Genomic DNA, 16,854 nt, shown 5'->3' with positions numbered 1-16,854 from the left:
CATATGTGAATCGATTTATTACCATAGTAAATGGTGCAACATAAATGTTAATAGGAGTGCTCTCGATGCTATTCTAAACCACCGAGACTATTAATTACGAGCATTGGATTCAAGCTCACGTTATCACAACATGTATATATATGGCCATTCTGCATATTGCACAAATGATTTGAAAGTGAAGCATAAGTTTGAAAAATATTTTCCTCATTAGAGATTATGATGGTTGGCATGATTATTCACCCCATATCATGTGGTCTGAAACTAGTGAGCGGTATGCAAACGTTACTATCGAGCTATTTTCTTCTAGCTTATCTGCACCAAATCACATCAGTGCCATTTGTCGTTGTAGAGTATTTCGAGTCATCATGATGTCTCGCTCAACTTGTTTATAGTGGAGCACCGAATTATTGGTTTGACCACCGCCAGCAGATAAGTCAGTTACTGTAAACATAAGAGCGGCACCACATCTCTTTATTCACTGATTATATAATACTGAATTCATTCCTGGTGACACTAGGGGGAAAGGTGTTTGAGCATATGTATATCCGTGCAATATTATTCATCCGACGTGGTGTAGTCTGTTTATGGAGATAATAGGGTCTCGAGATCTATTTTGGTCTCGACAAGTACAACGGCAAGAGGCTATTTTGACTGACAGCAGATCCCGGAACTTAAAAACTCAGCTTACGTAAGTCAATCCGCCACTCACTTTCATAGCGTGTATGACATAACACAAGCAGCGGCAGGAGGTACGGGTCTACAATCCCTTTGATCATACTACATTGTACCGTACTATGTCAATGAATGACCAGCCATTTTCCTCTATTGTCGTCATAATATGAGTTTCTTTTTTCAGCTACACAAACTCTCCAAAGTCGTATACGTGTCCTACCCATGTGGATCTTATCCAACCCGATCGTGTTAAATCATTTTGCTGGAAAAAGAGAAAGGAAGAGAGAAGGGTGGTTTGGTGTCGGTTAAAAGAGCTCCGCGGACCGACTGTTTACGTAATCGGTGCTTGTTTGTTTTTCTTTTTATTTTGAAGTGTCTTGTGCATTTGTCCGCGTGGCAGAAAGTAGAGAGTGCATGCGACCTTAACCATAATAATAGAAGGCCGTTATGATGACGCTGGCGATGGCGCTCATGCTATATAGTACCAATCATGCTTGTAACAACTGACGGTCAATTACTGCTTCATGGTGGAATGCTGTTTCTGGTGTAACCACAGAATCATGGTGTCTCAGACCCCGATAATTATAAAAGGAAAGGCTACTTGAAACCCTTATTCTTTTTTCTTCTCTATTCCCCAATACCCCTTATTTCCTACTCCTCCCTCCCCCCTTTGTTTGTCAAACGACTTATAGAAAACAGCACAACGCAATGATACCACCTAGCGCATCGCAACCTGTCCGTGATGAAGAATCCGTCGAGCAAAAGCATGCTTCACTGTGTAAAACAATCACTCCCTTCGATCAAGTTGACATTGGCAACCGCATCCCGGAATTGCCATCCGATCTTCAGGATGTTAAAAGCATCTTAATTACTGGTGGTGCAGGCTTCATGTAAACTTATTCTACTTGTTTCTTCCTCCACTGCTGTTCCAAGAAAGCGAGAGAAAGATAGAGGGCTAACTGTCATTCTTCGTAACTGTATCAATATGGATTAGTGGAAGTTTTCTTGTCCGTAAAATGGTCGTTCTTTATCCCGAATATCATATCTATGTGGTCGATAAACTTGATTACTGCGGCTCGTTGCATAACCTCAAAGCCGTCTCCGAATTTCCAAACTATACCTTCATCAAGGTACTGTCGTAATAGCAAAGAAGCCGAAGGAAGGGCGGAAAAGAAAAGTACTTATGCAAAATGGATCATTATAGGGAGACATCACCTCGTCGGATTTCATGGCGTTTGTGCTCAAAGAAAAGAAGATCGATGTGATATTCCATTTGGCAGCACAGACCCACGTGGATAACTCTTTTGGGGATTCTTTTGAGTTCACAAAGTATGACCAACCCGCCTTTTTTTTTTGTCTCTGTCCGCCCCTTTGAATGACGCAATTATCCTAACCAATTTCTGTTAGAAACAATGTGATGGGTACACACGTCATGCTTGAAGCTGCCAAAGTGCATAATGTGAAGCGGTTCATTCATGTCAGCACCGATGAAGTCTACGGTGAAGTCGTCAGCCGAGTAAGTTTGATATCTTGATAATACATAGACGAGAAGAACCTGGATTGAAAACCGTTCATTATAAATAACCCTTCAAAAGCCGGATTGCAGGGAAGACTCGATTCTGGCACCTACCAATCCTTATTCTGCTACCAAGGCTGCTGCAGAATGTCTGGTTAAGGCATATCACCACTCGTTCAACCTGCCCATCATGATTACCCGGTCAAACAACGTGTACGGTCCTTACCAATATCCCGAGAAAATCACATCAAAGTTCATCTGCAGTTTATTACGGCATGGCAAATGGCAAGTGTTTAAATGTGATAATCAGAGTGTGCGTGTATCCAGGAGGACTGGGTAGGAGATACGTACGGATGTCAGACGAAAGAAATAGAGCTAGATTGATTAACCGACGACACATGTTTAAAAAGCAGCTATATCCATGGTGACGGACACAATTCTCGAAAATATCTGTATGCGGGCGATGTGGCCGACGCATTAGACACCATCTTCCATCGGGGCGAAGTGGGTGAAACATACAACATTGGCAGCAACTTTGAAATATCAAATCTTGAGTTTGCTACCCGCCTGATACGGATATTCGGCTACAAGATGGAAGACCACGTTGAATTCGTTCATGATCGGGCGTTCAATGATAGACGATATGGCGTAGACTGTTCCAAGTTAGAAGGGTTAGGGTGGAAACCCAAGATGGATTTTGAAGGTGGACTGCGAAAGACAAGTAAGTTGTAGCGGGTGGATGTGTGCTGTGGATATGTGCATAGTTTGTATAACAGGGCTGATTGTTGTTGTTGTTGTTGCTTCTACCTTAGTCGAGTGGTACAAGCATCGCACAGTTGAATGGTGGGGAGACATATCCGGTGCATTGATTCCGCATCCGTTAAAAGCATTGCCACCCCCGGTCTGATAGACGCCTTAACACCGCAGCGAATAAAAATGCTTAATCTAAGATAAAAGAGATTCGTCGATCCCTTCCTGCTACTCTTTTCCACGTCCGGTTCCTTATTTCTTATTTTTTGCGACTCCATCTGAAGCTCTTCTTTACTCTCTTTCCCTCTCACCCCCTTTCATACATCTCTGTAACTTCTTTATTATTCCAGACATTAAATGATATATCATGGTTCACCGGCAGGACCAGGTGGAAATGATCCTTCGCCATGTTGACTCTCTATCATCAAAGTACAAGAAAGCCCCTGTGCGTTTTCGCATTGAGCCAGCACCACAGTATTGCAATCAAGATGGCCAGCTAACCTGTTCGCCAGGCGCACTTTTTGAAGGCACAGTGCTCGTACAATTGAGTGAGCCTTTGGCTGCTGTGCAGTTGAAACTTGCGTTCAAATTATCAGGTACATAGAGTGAGAATATAAGGACTGTACATAGCATGATACCTCCAAAGAAAACTCACATAATATGCGTGCCATACACTTTTAGAGATGCTCAATTACGATGCAATTGCTTGGGGTAAACGGATAGTGGAAGATCGCATATTCAACGTTAGGACAGTCTTGTGGGGCCATCCTTCCCATGATACTGAGAGTGTTCGTAACTGGCCAGTGATGGAACCGGGCTATCATCTTTTTCCATTCACCTGTGCTATGCCAAACGTCAACTATCCACCATCAGCGCTCAATAATACACTCGTTTACTATGCCTTTCATATCGTCGCCACGCTCGATCGACCGGGACTCCGACCTTTCCAAACAGAACCTTGCGTTGTATCCTTCCAACCCAAAATACCGATACCACCTACGCTAGCACTTGCATCCTCAACTACTTCTTTCAAAGAAGAAAAGCAGCTTGGTCCGATATCAGTCGCCGTCCGTGTCCCCACTACGACGTACCATATTGGCGACATATTACGAGTCGCTATTCGAGCAAGCGATCTGATTTTCGCTACGGTTTCTCTCGAGCAACATTTCAAGGTGACGACAAGTGCGTTTCATTCCACGAAAACCATTGTTCTCAAGCACGTCCAGCGTCGGATGGAAACCGGAGAATTTCTTATTCTGCTAAATGAAGAAGATGGTGTTTCACCTTCCTTTGAATATGGACGACAGGTGGATATGCGATATAGTGTCAAGATCGTTGTGAAATGCAAACAAAACACACTGCAGACCAAGAAAAAAACGTTTTTGGTGCCAGTTTTTATAGCAACAGCATCGGCAGCTGAGGTTGCCTTGGAAGATGAACTTTTATTGCCATACACCGATGACGTTGTTGTAAGCGACAATACGCTGCTTACTAAGCCCAAGTTTCTTCGGCATCAAACAGAGCCATTGCCTTTGTTACCGCCCTATGACGCTGCTGATTGTCCGCCCGGGTACTGTGCGGAAGAAGCTGATTAACAAACTTTCATCTTCACATGAAAAAGAACACTCCGCAGAAAAATCAATAACCATGCACTGTGCATAACCACATAGATATTACCCATTTCGAGCATTGTATATATAAACTTTGTTTTTGCACGGCTTTTTATTATTTACTGATCTGGGTTGTGGGTAGCGGAGCATTGAACATGTATGATTGTAATAGTTGTTGTTTATGGGGCAGGGTTGAGGATGTGAGTAAAAGAGTGTGTATATGTGAAAAAGATGTGAGGTTTACTAATTATACTTTCTAGCGACGACGGGATTTAGGTGTGGGTGTGCTTGCTTTGGAACCACCCTTCTTCTAGAAAAGACACGTTAGCGTTGAACGTGCCTTTTTTCTGTCGTCGGCTCGTTATAACCTTTCAGTGTATTTACCTTCTTTTCTTCCTGGCTATTACGCTCTTCAGATTCGGCATTCTCCTTTTGGATCAAACCTATCAAGGTATTGCACCTTCTGGCGATTTCTTGCGAAGTTCTTGACTTGAGGAACCAGTCGAAACGGAACATGGGCGATTCCTTGATTTCTCGTCGGATATTGTCATAGACATTCTCTGTGCCATAGCCATACTTTTCAAGCATGACCAATAGGAACCGATCCTCATCCTCGGTGTAGTTCTTGCCCTTGGTAGGCTGTGTGTATTGAATCTTGAGTTGTTGTAAGGGCACACGGTGGCGCAATACCTTTTCGGCCAATGCTTCCTGGATATCCGCCATCTTTTCGAGCTCACTCTCGCCTTTCTCGATCTTGGTGATATGTCGCTCGTAATCGCTAATCTCCTTATACCTTGACCAGAACACTTTGGAGTACTTTTTGATTTCATCGAGCGTCTTGCCTTCTAATTCTGTCGAGATAGCTTGCAAGTTGTTGCGTCCATATCGGGCACATGCGTTGATAAATGACATGAAATCCTTCTTGGACCAGTTTGAGAAGCCCTTGGTGTAGAGTTTCTTGCGCTCTTCCTCTTCTTCTGGCGTCAACGGCTCGGCATTATCAATCTTGCGCTGTTCTTCTTCTCGCTCCTTTTCTTGCTGCTCGATTTCCTCGGCTTCGCCTTCCTCAGAGATCGGTGGCATCTTGTAGCCCAAGCTCTTGCGAAGGTACAGTGTATCTTTCTCATTGAGCTCTTGCAGTTTTGGTGGGAAGAATTGGAAGTCTTCACAGTTGTATCGCTTAGCACGTGGTGCTTTGGTCGATGGCGTCTTGGTGCTGATACGTAATACCTCTTTGTAGTAGTCATCCACAGCATAGTTGCCTTTACGCTCACGCTTAGCTGGACCGAGCCATGACAGACCGACACCGGCTGCTTTACGCTAAAATAAGGACAAAAAAGAGGAGGTCAGTTAGTCTCAGAATGCCCTGAAATGTTCAAGTGTAGCTATTAAGCCAGTTAACATATTATTTTTACCTTATTGCTCCAATCTTCACCGTTCCATTGGTATGCGCTTTCAGATGTAAAGTTACGAAGTTCGTCAATGTTGAGGTTTTGATACTTTTTGTTTAGCTCTGCAGTCTTTTCCTCGCCATGGCGCAGAATTTCTTCAATATCGTCGTCGTCCTCGGGAGCAGGAGTCGAGGAATCGCTCTCGTTGAAAATCTTTTCAGCACCATGCTGGATCATCGTAAGCAGTTCATCCTTGCTGGCAGCTAATACGAGGCACAATTAACACATCTATAACACGCATTTCCTCCTTATCTTATCCCTCTATCGTACCTTTTTGAGCTTGCTGTGCACGGCCTTGCTGGATAACCAGTTGATCAAGACGAAGCTTCTGGGCTGCACGCTCCAATACCTTTTCTTCAATAGCATTCTATGGAGAAATATGCATAAATTCGTCAGTTATTTTGATTTAACATCACTTTTTCAACTACTGGACATCTATTCTGTTTCTTTACCTCAGTCACGAATCGGAAAACTCGAACTTGCTTCGTTTGACCGATACGGTGAGCACGATCCATGGCCTGCAAATCGACTTGCGGGTTCCTATATATTAATATATACTTTAGTACAGGGGAACACATGACGTCAGGGCCCACCATAGACAATTAAAATGCTTCTTACCAATCACTATCGAATAAGACGACAATGTCGGCTGAAGTCAAGTTGATACCCAAACCACCAGCACGTGTGGTCAACAGGAAAATAAATTTATCGCTGCCTGGTTTGTTGTAGTCATCAATGGCATCGATACGATCGTCCTGGTTCGTTTGACCATCAATACGGCAGTATTCTAGAAAGTGCATTATGTAATTGTGAGGTTATGTTCTGATAACGTCTAGTAAATCATAAAGAAGAACGGGGATTAAATTACCGTAATTTTTCCACCAGCAGTAATCTTCAAGAATATCCAAGACACGACTCATTTGACTGAAAAGAAGAACACGCGATCCTTGTGCCTTGAGTCGAGTCAAAAGGCGGTCCAATACAACCATTTTGCCAGCGTTGTCAACAATGTGCTGATCCGTGGTATAGGGTGGGCCAGGTTCCTTTTATATGTCATTCGCGATTTAGCTATCTTTCTCTGCTTACTTGACTTATGTCCAAACTGATCACTTACAGCGCCATCGAAAAGATAAGGATGGTTGCAGCACTTTCGCAACTGCATGACAATATTAAGGAGACGTGTTTTTCCCTCACGCTTGGACATAGCGCTACCACCTATTGAAGGAAATGTATAAAAGCGAAATCATGTCAATCAATATGCCCAATTTTGATATGAGAAGCTGAGAAAGCAAGAGAGCTTTGAAATTGCTTACCATTAACAGCATCAATATCCTTTTCAAGAATCTTTTGATACCATCTGCGCTGCATGGGACTCATTTTGACATAGACGTTGATTTCTTTCTTTGGCAGAAGTGACTTTTCGACATCAGACTTGAGACGACGCAACAAGAAAGGTCTCAGCACCTAGAATACAGTAGCCATCAGTAACTGCTTATATCCTCACATCCACAGTTTTTATATATTTACCTTGTGCAACTGTTCGACCACCTTCTTGTTATCACCATCTTGTCCGGCGAACCATTCATCAAATGCTTCAGATGAGTTGAAGACATCTGGCAACAAAAAGTTCAACAAAGCCTAGTATCGCATAATTTAAAACAGCATCAGCAAATATATTCTTTCGCTTCCTTCTTTCTCTCCTAACCGAATGTATATCCGGTAATTACCCAGAGTTCATGGAGGTTGTTTTGAAGCGGTGTACCAGTGATCAACATGCGGTTCTTTGACTGCAGAATACGGACGATCTGCGACAGCATGGAGTTTTCATTCTTGATACGATGGGCTTCGTCAATGATGATGTATTGCCACGAAATCTTTTTAAACTGAGACTTCTCCAGCAAACAGATTTCATAAGAAGTGATGCAGACTTCAAAGTCCATGGGCTTGAGTCTGTCCTTAATCAATCCAGCCTATAAAGGTCATGGATTTGTTGGTACATCTTAATCACTATCCAAGAGTATATCAGTACATACCCTCTTCTCCTTATCACCGTGGAAAACAAAAGCATTGAAATCAGGCATCCATTTGTTGAACTCGTTCTTCCAGTTGTGCAACGTTGATTTGGGAACGACAACCAAATGTGGTCCATTGATGCCACGGATATGTTTCAAGTACCCCAAGAATGAGATTGTCTGTAACGTCTTGCCAAGACCCTATATATTACGTAATATATAATGAATGAATACACTGCATGCTACGTCTACGTCGCTAATGGAGTCATCATTTTACCATTTCATCAGCCAGGATACCATTGATACCGTTTTCGAATAGTGATACCATCCAGTTCAAACCTTGGACCTGGTAATCGCGCAGCTTACCACCAGTGACGTCTACAGATAAAGAGAACAAGCGAGTTAAGAGAACTTCCTATAGATAATCCTTGATGATGGTGCTTTTCTTTTCACCATAATGCTTACATGTAGGCGATTCGGTGAAAACAGTCAATTGCTCATCAGAGTCTCCAGATTCATCCTTGAGAATTTCTTCATCCTCTTCCTTTTCAGTCTTTCGTCGTCGTCTTGAGCTATGCAGAATTTGATATTAAGTATCAATTACTTCAGGCTATGAAATGAAAAGTTCCATTCTTACCCATCTTCTGACTTTCCTCCGTTCTTTTGCTCGTCTAATACTTTTTGCAAAGCCTCGTCTTTATCCGCTTTCAAATCTAAAAAGTGAGCAAACAAATCAGTTTGCCCAAGCAGATATCGGTATCGTTTAACACGGCTGTTGTACTATATTTTTTCGTTGGTCGTAAGTTGTAAAGTAGCGCGATCCGATTGAGATGACGGAAAAAATAGAAATAGATTAGATGATCTGAATCCATTTTTCGCTTTTCTTTGCTACCGCGGTTGTTGTCACAGGCCTTGAATGAAACGCAAATGTATTTACCAATGACTTTGCGTCTTCTTCTGGTTTAGGTACAGGTTTTGTCGATCGGCTTTCTATCATCTATATAATCCACCCCCCATTCGATCGCGTCAGTCTTTCAACTGTATTCTACAAAATAACGCGTGCGTGTTGCTTTCCCATTATCGTTTGCGATCTGACCTCTATATCCTGAGCGCTACTTGTATCGGTAGGAGTAGCCTAAGTAATTAACCATAAGTTAGAATGGTGCGAGAGTAAGTGACAGTTTTTCTTTTCTTTTCTCAAGTGCTACATACCGTTCCTTCAAGTTGACTGTCAACTTCCATAGGTTCAGCCTTATATCAGGAGTAGGAAAGAGAAGACGACAAGAGTGTATGACACATCAGTAAAAACAAAGTTTGCAATCGTTCAGATCTGGAAAATGGGAAGGTACTCGGTTTGACACTTACAGATGATTTGGACATGGCTGATTAAAGAACGTAGTGTACTTGGAAAAGGGAGAAGAAACGAAACGCAGCAGAACAAAAATTGTTTTTTGCTAATTTTTTTACGCGATTTGTTGCGCGGCGTTTTTCATTTCTTTTCGCGGATATGATGATGGTCGGCATGGCCTTACAACGCGTAAATGGATCCTTTGTCACCCAAAACAGGATTCATCTTTTCTTTGTTCCTCAAAGTACGTATTGGTAGAAAGATGGATGATACGCTGAGTTTTGTGCTTATGGCAAAACAATGTGCACACTGAATACACTTGATGCAACAGAGCTTTGAGCTTTTTTGCATGATTTGGGCTAGGATATACGGGAATGCATATTTTTCATTATCCTTTAGACCTTTATACGGCATGACGAGATAGTATTTAACAATAGCGTACAAATTGGATACGCTTTGTTCCAGTTTGTGCACTGACTCAGTAGCTTAAGGAATATCATAACTCTACATCTATAAACATAACAACCTATAGTCTAGATCAATTCTATGAATGACATAAGCCAAAAAGATATGGAATTATTTGACGTTTGACACATGACTTATTAATCCACAACCTGTCCTATATCCAAGCGTACCTAAGCAGCTTGATTGTCTTTGAATACTGCACTTCTGTAATCACAGTCAAAAAATATACATATAGGGATTGGTTGTGGTCGACAAAACAACAAGAAGTGAAGCTAAACGTTCGCAAAAAAAAAGTTTCACTCCGCAGCATTGCCAGTCAGCCTTTGCCGGCCTCAGCTCAGCGTTCTTTTTCCGACTTCACTTCCTTTACAATGGATTTTTCACCTGAAGAAACAGAAACTCTTCGCAAGCGGCTGTTGATCGTTCTCGAGCCATTGTAAGTTAATCCTTACGTTGGATGTTTGTTTTAATCCAAAAAGTGATTGGAGAAGGTGGTGGAGGGGACAGTGATTGAAAACGTTCATAATGGGGAGCGATGCTAGACCGTATTTTTTGTGATCTTTACGCGCGTTCTTTGACTGTTCTTTTTTTCCTCTTTCATGTAGCACTGAAGCCGATCCAGAAGCATTGCTAGATTTTATTCTTTTGTTCATCAACAAAGGATCGTCTCGTGATGATTTGTTGACCACTTACAAGAATGAGTTATCCGTTTTTTGTGAAGAAAGTACGTGTCATGATGTATATGTAGACAAAAAAAAGATTTGGAAATGTTATTGCAAAAAAAAGCCGGGAACAGCAGCTAAGTACACACGGCACGGTTGCATGTATATATCATTAGACACAGACAAGGCAGTTGAAGCCGTATTTAACGTAATCGACGGGATTATCGCAGCGCGTGACAATACCAGCTCGTCGACAGCTCAGAAAACACCAGCAGCAGTAGCAACAACACTAAAAAATGATGTTGATGAAATAGTGACAGGACGAAAGCGTGAAAAGGAAGAAAGCGATGACGAAGAAGACGATGATCGTAACTTTAAGCGACGGAACGTGAACGTTGAAGAAGAGACGGTTGTTAATGATATTTCCCACGCTGCCACAACGGATATCACCTCAGCAACAACATCAAAACGCAAAAATCCAGAAGATTCACATACCAATGAAGAAGAACGGCCTACCAAGCTGTCACGGTCGCCTGAACAAGAACGAGTCTTTTCAACCTTACCTGAACACTTGCGTAAGCGTCTTGGAAACCGTGCAGAAATACCAAATCAACAACAAGAGCCAAGAATTCGACAACCTTGTCGTCACTTTGAAGGTATACATTGGGATAACCGTTGTGTGTATGTGTGTCTACATGGTGCTAACCTGCGCTGCTGTCTTGCTGTAGAACGTGGCTTTTGTCTGTTTGGTGACAGTTGTAGATATGATCATGGTCAAAATGTCGCCGTTGCAGATTATTCAAATTTCCAAGCCATGTTCAGCACGCCTGGTTCTGCCCCGATGTCAAACCCCATGATGATGAATATGTCAGGTAAAAAGAGAGTAAAGGGGAGGGGGGGAAGAATGATACTATCAAATGACTTTGCCATTTCTTTACTAACTAATTCATATAATATGAGAGTAGGTCAGGTCACCCCTTATAATATGACTACAACGCCCTACGAATTTAAAAATCCCGCCGACATGGCCGAAACGCCCAAACAGCCGCAACATCAGAACCAACAACCGCAACCGCAACAACGGCACCATCAGCAGCAAAGTTACCAAGAAGTACCTTATACTACTCGATACAACAAGAACAGCACGCGTCTCGTCATTGAGAAGATCCCCACCGAAGCATGCACTATCGACTCTGTCACCGAAACTTTTAAAAGGTTTGGTACCATTGTGGATATTGAGCTGCAGCCTGAAAACCAGCGCGCGTTCCTCGAGTTCAAGACGCATGATGAAGCTTTAAAAGCGCATCAATCACCCGAAGTCCTATTTAACAACCGTTTCGTCAAGGTGTTTTGGCGTAAAGAGTCCCAGCAGCAACAGCAACAATATAAGCAACAGGAGCAACAGCAACAGCATGCAGAACCGGATCCGGAGCTTGTCAAGAAGCGTGCAGCAGAACTTGCAAAGATACGCGAAGAGCAACAACGACGGAAAAAGGAACAACTAGAGAAGCAAATCGAGTATAACAAAAAGAAGCAAGAAATTGCGCGGCGCAATCTGGAACTTGCTATGTTGAAGGCCAAGGTGGCTGCCATGGAAGCAGTAAGTTTGCTTATCTATCACAACCTGCGGATGTGTGTGTTGTATCTTACTGATCATATTGTAAATTTCATCAAAAGAAAAAACAAGGTGGACCTACTGCTGCAGAAGAAGGACAAGGCTCGGCTACTAATGTGGATACGGAGTAGAAAGATCAATAGAACAGGCTCCCTTCTTTCATATTCATACACCATAGCATGATAATACTTTTATAAATAATACACCTGTTTGTTTAATCTTTTGCTGGAGGATTCATAATCCATGAGAAAAAATATGCTATGCTTTGAACACGATCCGCAACATCTTGTAAGCCATCGAGACTTCTTCGGGCCAATTGAGCAACAGATTGAAACTTAGCAGTATAGTGAATTAGGCCATGTGAGCAATATAGCCTTAAGAAAAATCATTGACGATTACTATGACCAGCTAAACAAAGGTTAGAGATGCCTGACGACGACATTTTTCATGTAGTAATAATGTTTAATATACTACCTATAATTGAACTTGTTGCCGCACCATTTATCTTCCACATATCTTATGCAATTTATCGCATGTACCAAATATATGACATGCAAACATCTGCTTGATCCTTTTAAGTCTGCCTTGAAGACAGCGCGACAAACAGCAGCAAAAATTAGTATGATATGATGAAATAAAAGGACACAGACACCTGACAGCAACTTGTGTAGTTCGGTCAATCTTATGCACACTCAGTGGAGGAGTAATTAGAAAAACTCCGTCACATTTTTTTAAGTTAATTTTTTTTACTCAAGATCTCGAATCGTTTTATTCTCCTGGCATTAACTTATACACGATGGTAATAATTGTCGAAAATGTTTAGAGATCTATTGCCTTTTTGCTCGACAACTAAAGAACCAGGATAATTATTGAATTGTAGGGTAAAGCAAGAAAAACCAGACAATTTTCGGTTGCCAAGCGCATGATCAATCCAAACGATTCGCGATTGTATGTTATTTTGACAAACCTGGAAAAGTCTTTGACAAATCGAGTTAAACAATCCGATAAACTAATCATGACATGTGTTGGATCTACATATAGGAAAGCGAATCAAGAAAAACAAAAGAAGAAGGAAGAAGATAAAGAAAAGGCTGCCGTACGAAAGGTGTATGTATTCCATACCTATAGCGATTGGTTAAACGAATGCACTAAACTGATGTGTGTTATGATATAGGCCCCAGGTGGCATCTTCCATGTTCTTTCAGTATAACTCTGCCCTCGGTCCTCCTTATCACGTTCTGGTCGATACCAACTTTATCAACTTTTCGATCCAAAACAAACTGGAACTTGTAAAGGCAATGATGGATTGTTTGTACGCTAAATGTAAGCTCTTCAACTTTTTCACCAAAATGTTTGTCTGTGTTTTCGTTTATATGTCCAAACAAGTAGCTCATTCATTCCGTGGCCAATCATTTATTTTAGCGATTCCTTGTATCACGGATTGTGTTCTTGCCGAATTGGAAAAGTTGGGTCCCAAATATCGTATTGCACTCAAGTAAGTTAATGAAACGGTGGACGGGAAATGGTTTTTCAAGGTGGCGAATGCTTATTGAGACCCGTTCTACTATAGGATTGCACGTGACCCTCGATTCGAGCGATTACCATGCTCGCACAAGGGCACTTATGCAGATGACTGCCTTGTTCAACGGATTATGCAGCACAAGTGTTATATCGTGGCAACCTGTGATCGTGATCTGAAGCGACGTATCCGTAAAGTTCCTGGTATCCCGATCATGTATATCTCTGGTAGACGCTATGTGATTGAACGTTTGCCTGAACTTGGTACCAACACGTATTAAGCTTTCTTTCTTCTCTTTCTCTCCAAAATTCATGAACCTTCATTCCTCCCCTCTTCCTCGATAGAAATAAGGAAAAATCATTGTTATTTTTAAAATCATGTACTGTACATATCATAAAAGTTGTCATCTTACCTCTTATTTCCTTTTTATAAAACACATTCATACATGTGTTGGTATAGAATCCTTACAGAAATGTGGGGTCCATGCAATGTTGGTTTAAAATATGGGACTTGAGGTGCCCGTTGATATGATAAGGGATATATATCATTGGACATCTTTTTATTCATCCTGTGTTTCACCGTAAGATATTCAAGAACACTTCAGCTTAGAATAAAACAATGGATGCGTAAAGTAAGACAACTTCATTGATATTGAGAGGGAGAAGAACGAAATGAGCAATAGAAATCACAACTGATGGGAAACTCCGTTCCCCTGTTTTTCAAACCTGGTTATTTTTCTTTTTAATAAACAATGCAAATTTTAATCCCATTTAAAGTAAACTAGGGAGCACATTATCGAACAATTGAGTTTTGATCTAGTTGAGTGGGAGCAAATCAGCATGGATTGTTTAGCATATATTACAAATGTATATAATGAAATTATGGCAGATGGCTCTTATATGATATCTAATAGGACCAGTGAGGGAGTAGCATTTGAGATATGAAGAGCTATGAGATGGTAGAGAAAAAACGGAACGACTCGTGACGTATGCTGATAGGTGGATATGACCGTTATCACGCAAGAAGCGGATTGAAGACTTCGCACACAGGCCACACGCAGGCTACACAACAGGCGAAGGTACTAGCCAAGTTTGGTTCCTGAGGGGTGTGTGCTTTGATAGACACGAACAAGACAAACAACAATATCAACTTAAAGCAACCTGTAAGGATTGACGAGTATATGATGATAAAGTAATGATCTCTTGCGTGCTATTGTTGTCATCCATGTTGGTTTTAGATTCGGTACTAGGATGATTCGTGCGGCGATCACTTTTACTTTGGTTAGCAGCGATTATTGTTATATCTTGTACTTGGGGCTTCTGTACTCAAAATGATGGAACCTATAACCATGTGGATGCGAGGCATACAAGTAAGTGCTTGTTTATTATCCCATTGTTCGCTTATTGTGAGACTCGTTTCCCATGAGAAAAGCGCAAGCTGAGCGGGTGGCTTCGTTGTTAAAGTATAACGACAGTCAAGAAATCTCTCTTTTACCAACATTCACTGTTACAACCACACATATTTAACTGCTATTTTTAAAGGCTAACGCAGTGCCACCTCCTCGTGGTAGTCTTTGGAAACATTATTGAAGTGGATGATACCAGCATTGGAATAAGATTCTACTACTGTTGGATCTTTCTCTACGTGGTATATTCACAAATATATTGATGTTGCTGTCTTCTTGATTGTATTAAGTATAGTTCTTAGCAACCATCTCAGTACTCCGAGCAGCCATCGTATTGCTCTTATTAAAAGCCAGTGGTCGATCCTAATAACGTCATTCCACTTAACCTGGCGGTTGTTTGACATGCTCAGTGGTACGTATCTTTTTTTAACAGGCGCTGGCATCTTATCAAAATAAGCGGCTACGCTCTCAGAGCATAGTATATACACAACTCGCATAGTAGAACATATGTTAGTGCAGGGTGACACGTCTCCTTGAGGACGACGGCGACGACTGTCATCGGCCTGCTTGTACTTCCCTCTCCATTAAAACGAGCCAGCCAGAATTTATGATCACTGCTATGAAAGCTGATTTAGTAATCCTGCAACGACTCGAAAAGCTTTAAAAGTCATGCTTTGTGTCTATAAACTATTGGTTTTTTCTTGTTTTGCTCATGACATATCATCGTCTTTTTTACTTTGCTATGGATATTTACATGGCAGCTTCGAAAATGCAGGTTTTGTCACGCTTTCGGTAGTATCTTTTAAAATTTGTATGTTGTCGTTCTTCGGACGGTGAATCAGTGGGTATATGAACTACAAAAGCACAACAGACCATGGGAGGCTCAAGTACGTTAAAAGCTGCTTCTTGTGCTATAAGGTCACGAAGACTCATGCTATTCTTGTTGGCAGCACATATGTCAACGAAGGTATCGGGTAAAAACGTTGCCGGCGCACGGTCTTGTACACAATGCAGTTATTGTATCGGAGATCGTCGTCGTTGGCGCAGATCCGACGAGAGCAAAGCGACCAGTCAGTGCAGAAAGCCAGTAATGCGACGGAGAGTAACAAGCGACATAGGTGAGGTGATTCACCAAGAAGTAAGGACGCAAAAATAGATGACCGTGCAGTACAAGTGCACCAAAGCAAAGTGTACTAAAAAAACGACAAGGACAAAGTGGTGAAGCTCGGTAACGGTAGGAGAAGGAGGATCTGGTTTACAGCCCTTCTAATTGATGATAGCCTTTAAGAAACAGACCTGCGTCAGTGTTGGCTGCCTCATTCTGAATGTCGACTCCTTTGTTCCCGAATCACAGCATTGTTCACGACAAAATCAATGTCACTTCGGCAACGATTTCGAATGGCAACTATGTTGCTCAATGCAAATGTCTTTATTGTGCAATTAGGAACGAGAATGAGGAGTCTCGCTCGCATATATGAAGAAGTCTTACAACAATATAAAACACCGCACAAATAAGTTCAGCGAACGAGAAGCATTTTTTATTTGATACATGATACTAATCAATAATAGGGTGTCGATGTCTTAGCTTCCCTGCTCTTGAGCAGGTACTGACAGGAGCAACCACTGGAAGGTGCATCGACATCTGCTCCCGTAACCCTCTCACCACAAAGCTAGGGTCTTGTCTTGGTCGCTTTGTGGATCACGGAAGGTCGATTGGTATTGAGATGCCCAGTCCGGTCTCACCAATCGCGACGTGCCTACAAAACAAGCACCACCCACACACACACACCCACTTACCTTCAACCACCTACCTTGCACCATCGTCGCCC

At 41.9% G+C, this 16,854-nt stretch overlaps 6 protein-coding genes across 6 annotated transcripts; 5 read left to right on the top strand and 1 right to left on the bottom strand.

The window, feature by feature from the left end:
• Window positions 1–1,292: 1,292 nt before the first annotated feature.
• Window positions 1,293–3,095, top strand: BDB00DRAFT_944335 (uncharacterized protein; the record flags this gene model as incomplete). Its single annotated transcript, XM_053129488.1, has 7 exons — window positions 1,293–1,562; window positions 1,667–1,802; window positions 1,877–2,001; window positions 2,080–2,188; window positions 2,268–2,473; window positions 2,602–2,909; window positions 3,001–3,095. Exons 1-7 carry the CDS (start codon window positions 1,381–1,383, stop codon window positions 3,093–3,095), a joined length of 1,161 nt encoding a protein of 386 aa, XP_052985072.1. The 5' UTR covers window positions 1,293–1,380.
• A 79-nt stretch (window positions 3,096–3,174) lies between these two features.
• BDB00DRAFT_403929 (uncharacterized protein) lies at window positions 3,175–4,610 on the top strand. Its single transcript, XM_053117255.1, has 2 exons — window positions 3,175–3,534; window positions 3,620–4,610. Exons 1-2 carry the CDS (start codon window positions 3,306–3,308, stop codon window positions 4,531–4,533), a joined length of 1,143 nt encoding a protein of 380 aa, XP_052985071.1. The 5' UTR covers window positions 3,175–3,305; the 3' UTR covers window positions 4,534–4,610.
• Window positions 4,611–4,635: 25 nt separating this feature from the next.
• Window positions 4,636–9,457, bottom strand: BDB00DRAFT_799582 (SNF2 family N-terminal domain-containing protein). Its single transcript, XM_053121703.1, has 18 exons — window positions 9,377–9,457; window positions 9,224–9,262; window positions 9,108–9,146; window positions 8,949–9,008; window positions 8,649–8,791; window positions 8,477–8,583; window positions 8,289–8,389; window positions 8,033–8,212; window positions 7,727–7,969; window positions 7,527–7,637; window positions 7,313–7,463; window positions 7,114–7,214; window positions 6,868–7,042; window positions 6,618–6,786; window positions 6,452–6,539; window positions 6,270–6,366; window positions 5,964–6,202; window positions 4,636–5,868 (listed from the first exon to the last, which is right to left on the bottom strand). Exons 1-18 carry the CDS (start codon window positions 9,389–9,391, stop codon window positions 4,873–4,875), a joined length of 3,054 nt encoding a protein of 1,017 aa, XP_052985070.1. The 5' UTR covers window positions 9,392–9,457; the 3' UTR covers window positions 4,636–4,872.
• Window positions 9,458–10,145: 688 nt separating this feature from the next.
• Window positions 10,146–12,344, top strand: BDB00DRAFT_799580 (uncharacterized protein). Its single transcript, XM_053121702.1, has 6 exons — window positions 10,146–10,260; window positions 10,430–10,548; window positions 10,663–11,142; window positions 11,215–11,358; window positions 11,452–12,086; window positions 12,164–12,344. Exons 1-6 carry the CDS (start codon window positions 10,196–10,198, stop codon window positions 12,230–12,232), a joined length of 1,512 nt encoding a protein of 503 aa, XP_052985069.1. The 5' UTR covers window positions 10,146–10,195; the 3' UTR covers window positions 12,233–12,344.
• Window positions 12,345–13,023: 679 nt separating this feature from the next.
• BDB00DRAFT_881201 (rRNA-processing protein fcf1) lies at window positions 13,024–13,900 on the top strand (the record flags this gene model as incomplete). The annotated part of the gene is made up of 4 exons (XM_053128063.1): window positions 13,024–13,049; window positions 13,276–13,424; window positions 13,524–13,596; window positions 13,672–13,900. The coding sequence occupies 4 exons, from the start codon at window positions 13,024–13,026 to the stop codon at window positions 13,898–13,900; spliced, it is 477 nt and encodes a 158-aa protein (XP_052985068.1).
• A 1,817-nt stretch (window positions 13,901–15,717) lies between these two features.
• On the top strand, window positions 15,718–16,481 carry BDB00DRAFT_799572 (uncharacterized protein). Its single transcript, XM_053121701.1, has one exon. The coding sequence runs from the start codon at window positions 15,900–15,902 to the stop codon at window positions 16,179–16,181; it is 282 nt and encodes a 93-aa protein (XP_052985067.1). The 5' UTR covers window positions 15,718–15,899; the 3' UTR covers window positions 16,182–16,481.
• The last annotated feature ends 373 nt before the right edge of the window (window positions 16,482–16,854 follow it).

The sequence above is a fragment of the Zychaea mexicana genome (assembly GCF_025766255.1).
Source record: "Zychaea mexicana strain RSA 1403 chromosome Unknown BDB00scaffold_4, whole genome shotgun sequence".
In the NCBI taxonomy this organism is placed as follows: domain Eukaryota; kingdom Fungi; phylum Mucoromycota; class Mucoromycetes; order Mucorales; family Lichtheimiaceae; genus Zychaea; species Zychaea mexicana.
Note: the sequence above shows the minus strand (reverse complement) of the source record. Positions and strands in the feature narration are given on the sequence as shown.